Source organism: Mus pahari, chromosome 20 (assembly GCF_900095145.1).
Source record: "Mus pahari chromosome 20, PAHARI_EIJ_v1.1, whole genome shotgun sequence".
NCBI lineage: Eukaryota > Metazoa > Chordata > Mammalia > Rodentia > Muridae > Mus > Mus pahari.
The window spans coordinates 18,367,783-18,370,278 of record NC_034609.1 but is presented as its reverse complement, the minus strand read 5'-3'; the positions used below and the strand labels follow the sequence as shown (position 1 = coordinate 18,370,278).

Genomic DNA, 2,496 nt, shown 5'->3' with positions numbered 1-2,496 from the left:
ACAAGCTCAGCAACTTGTGTCAAAACGGCCAACAAAGCCCCTCTGGAATATAGTTCAGTGTTAGTCCCTGTCTAGCATGCTAGACACCCTATGTTAATCTTCATATCTGCCTCCATATGAGAGGGAACAGGAATCCAAAGAATATAAATGGTAAGATTTTCTGTGCTTCAAGGATGGGACACTAAGTCTCCCAGGACCTCCCTCCCTCTAACACAAGACCTGACCCGGCACACAACTGTTTTCCATATGAGGAAGCTTATGGGATAACTTGGCTTTGGGGGCCACAGGTGGGAGGTAAAGGCACAAGTGAGTCCAAAACCGGACCCCCAGACTATCAAGTCACCCCAGTTTCTTATTGCTAAACCACACCAAGAAAACCAGAGTTAGAATCAAACAGGCTTTTATTATTCACATACTCGGTAGAAAACGGGGGTTTAGTATACAGGGTGGAACTGTATGGAAGACTCTGGCTTGGTCTGATACTATTTACACGTGGAGGGCAGCGCTGTTCCTCACATCAGGCACAGCACGTGCACTTGTCCGTGGCGCCTTTGCAGATGCAGCCCTGGGCACATTTGGAGCAGCCCACGGGACAGCAGGAGCAGCAGCCTAGAAAAGGAAGAGGAAAAGATCAGCCTGACTGAAGACCTGCTTCCTGTCCCTAACAGAGACGACCTCGGTTTGAGTTGTCTCGGCAAAGCTCTGTCCCGAGACAATACAATGGCCTCCGGTTTCTCAGAGCCAGCTCTGTAGGAGTTCCTTGCCCCCAGCCTTAAGCCGCCACTCAAGGTGTCCCAACTTACTCTTCTTGCAGGAGGTGCACTTGCAGTTCTTGCAGGCGCAGGAGCTGGAGCAAGTGCAGGAGCCGCCTGGGGAGAAGGAAGAAGACAGCGCTGAGAGAGGCACTATTACAGCAGTGGCTAACACCCGGCTCAGTTCACTAAGTCCTACTCAGACCTGCAGGGAGCCTAGCTCCACTTTTCTGCTCACAGGGAAGGTCAGGGCTGTGTCTTTGATTCCCAAGACACAAAGGTCCTTCACCTCTTTCCTAGTTCGGGCAATTCACAGTAAGTTTAGGAATGCCTGGGACTCAATCCAGATGTCCCCACTACCTGGGTGATCAGGAACCGGACATTTGCGCGTCTATATCCTAGCCCCAACCCCGCCAAAGGACCCCTTCGGACAATACTCGAAACTAATGAAGGCGCTTGTAAGAGCGGATTCTAGAAAGAACCAGAATGAATCGCCAGCTAAAGGTGCGTATTCCCGCCAAGCCTCTACAACTCGGGGGATTCTGCTCTGTGGTTCCCAACTGGGTATTCTAAAAACCAAGGATCGGGAATCTTACCGGTGGAGCAGGAGCAGTTGGGGTCCATTCCGAGATCTGGTGAAGCTGGAACTACGGAGTAAGCGACGAGAAGGTAGTCAGGCTGTTGAAGTCGTGGTGACGCTTAGAGGACGGCCTGCCCTCTTTATAGTCGTTAGACGGGTCCGGGCGCAAAGGGTTTGCACCCAGCAGGCGGTTACTCTAGCCCGCGCAGAGTCACGCGCCCTGCGTCCTTGGCAGAGCCGAGCGCACTCTTCGGGCGGGGTGCAGAGCTCCCTCGAGCGCGCCGGTGTGCACAGCGGGACCGCCCCTTTGGCACCACTGGCCCGAGTAGGACGACCCGTGTGACGTGTGGGAACATCATGTCCCTGTAGTGCTTTTCCCCGATATTACGGCCCATTTGCAGCGCGGTAACCTCAGCTTCTCCGTTCCTGGAGTTCCTGGGCAGTGACCAGCTCCGCCCAGGTCTCTTCTCTGGATCGAAGCTAGCAGAAGATGAGGAGACAGTTTTATAAAGACTAGCCTTGATTATTTTAGCCAACAGAACTCACCTCAACATTATTCTCCACTCCTGAGAGGGCACATCTAGGCACATCCATGGCGGGGGGTGGGGGAGGGGTGTCACACACCTTAACCCATCTGTTCTACTCCAGGCTGGTTTTAAAAACCGAGGTACCCTCCCTCCAGAGGGATCATTTTAGGTGATATCCAGGGACTGCATTAGATAAAAAACAATAAAGCCAGCTAGTTTTTTTTTTTAATGTTTCTGACTTTTGAGTAACATTAGATTCTGCTGTCGGGCCTTGTGACAAGGGCAAGAGAACAGCTATACCATTGGTTCCTGCATACCATTACTTCTGAGCTATACAACCTTGGGCAGGTTTTTGCTTAACTGTTGTAGAACCACCACCAGCAATAAATCTATTATGCCAGAACCAAGAGTTAAACCAACTTCTCATTTAATATCTACATAGAGATGCAAATTCTATTTACACACAAGGACAGAGGACTCAGAGAGGTTCAGTGACTTGCCCAGGCCATACCAGTCAGTAGTACAATGACTGTGAACCAGTACTGCCTGACACTAATGCTTCTGTACTTGTCCCAAGTTTTCTTTTTTTTTTTTAAAGATTTATTTATTTATTTATTTATTTATTTATTTATTATAT

General features: G+C 49.9%; 1 protein-coding gene across 1 annotated transcript; it reads right to left on the bottom strand.

Annotated features, from left to right (window-relative positions):
- Positions 1-383: 383 nt before the first annotated feature.
- On the bottom strand, positions 384-1,598 carry LOC110337609 (metallothionein-1). Its single transcript, XM_021220614.1, has 3 exons — positions 1,349-1,598; positions 804-869; positions 384-609 (listed from the first exon to the last, which is right to left on the bottom strand). The coding sequence occupies exons 1-3, from the start codon at positions 1,374-1,376 to the stop codon at positions 518-520; spliced, it is 186 nt and encodes a 61-aa protein (XP_021076273.1). The 5' UTR covers positions 1,377-1,598; the 3' UTR covers positions 384-517.
- Positions 1,599-2,496: the final 898 nt, after the last annotated feature.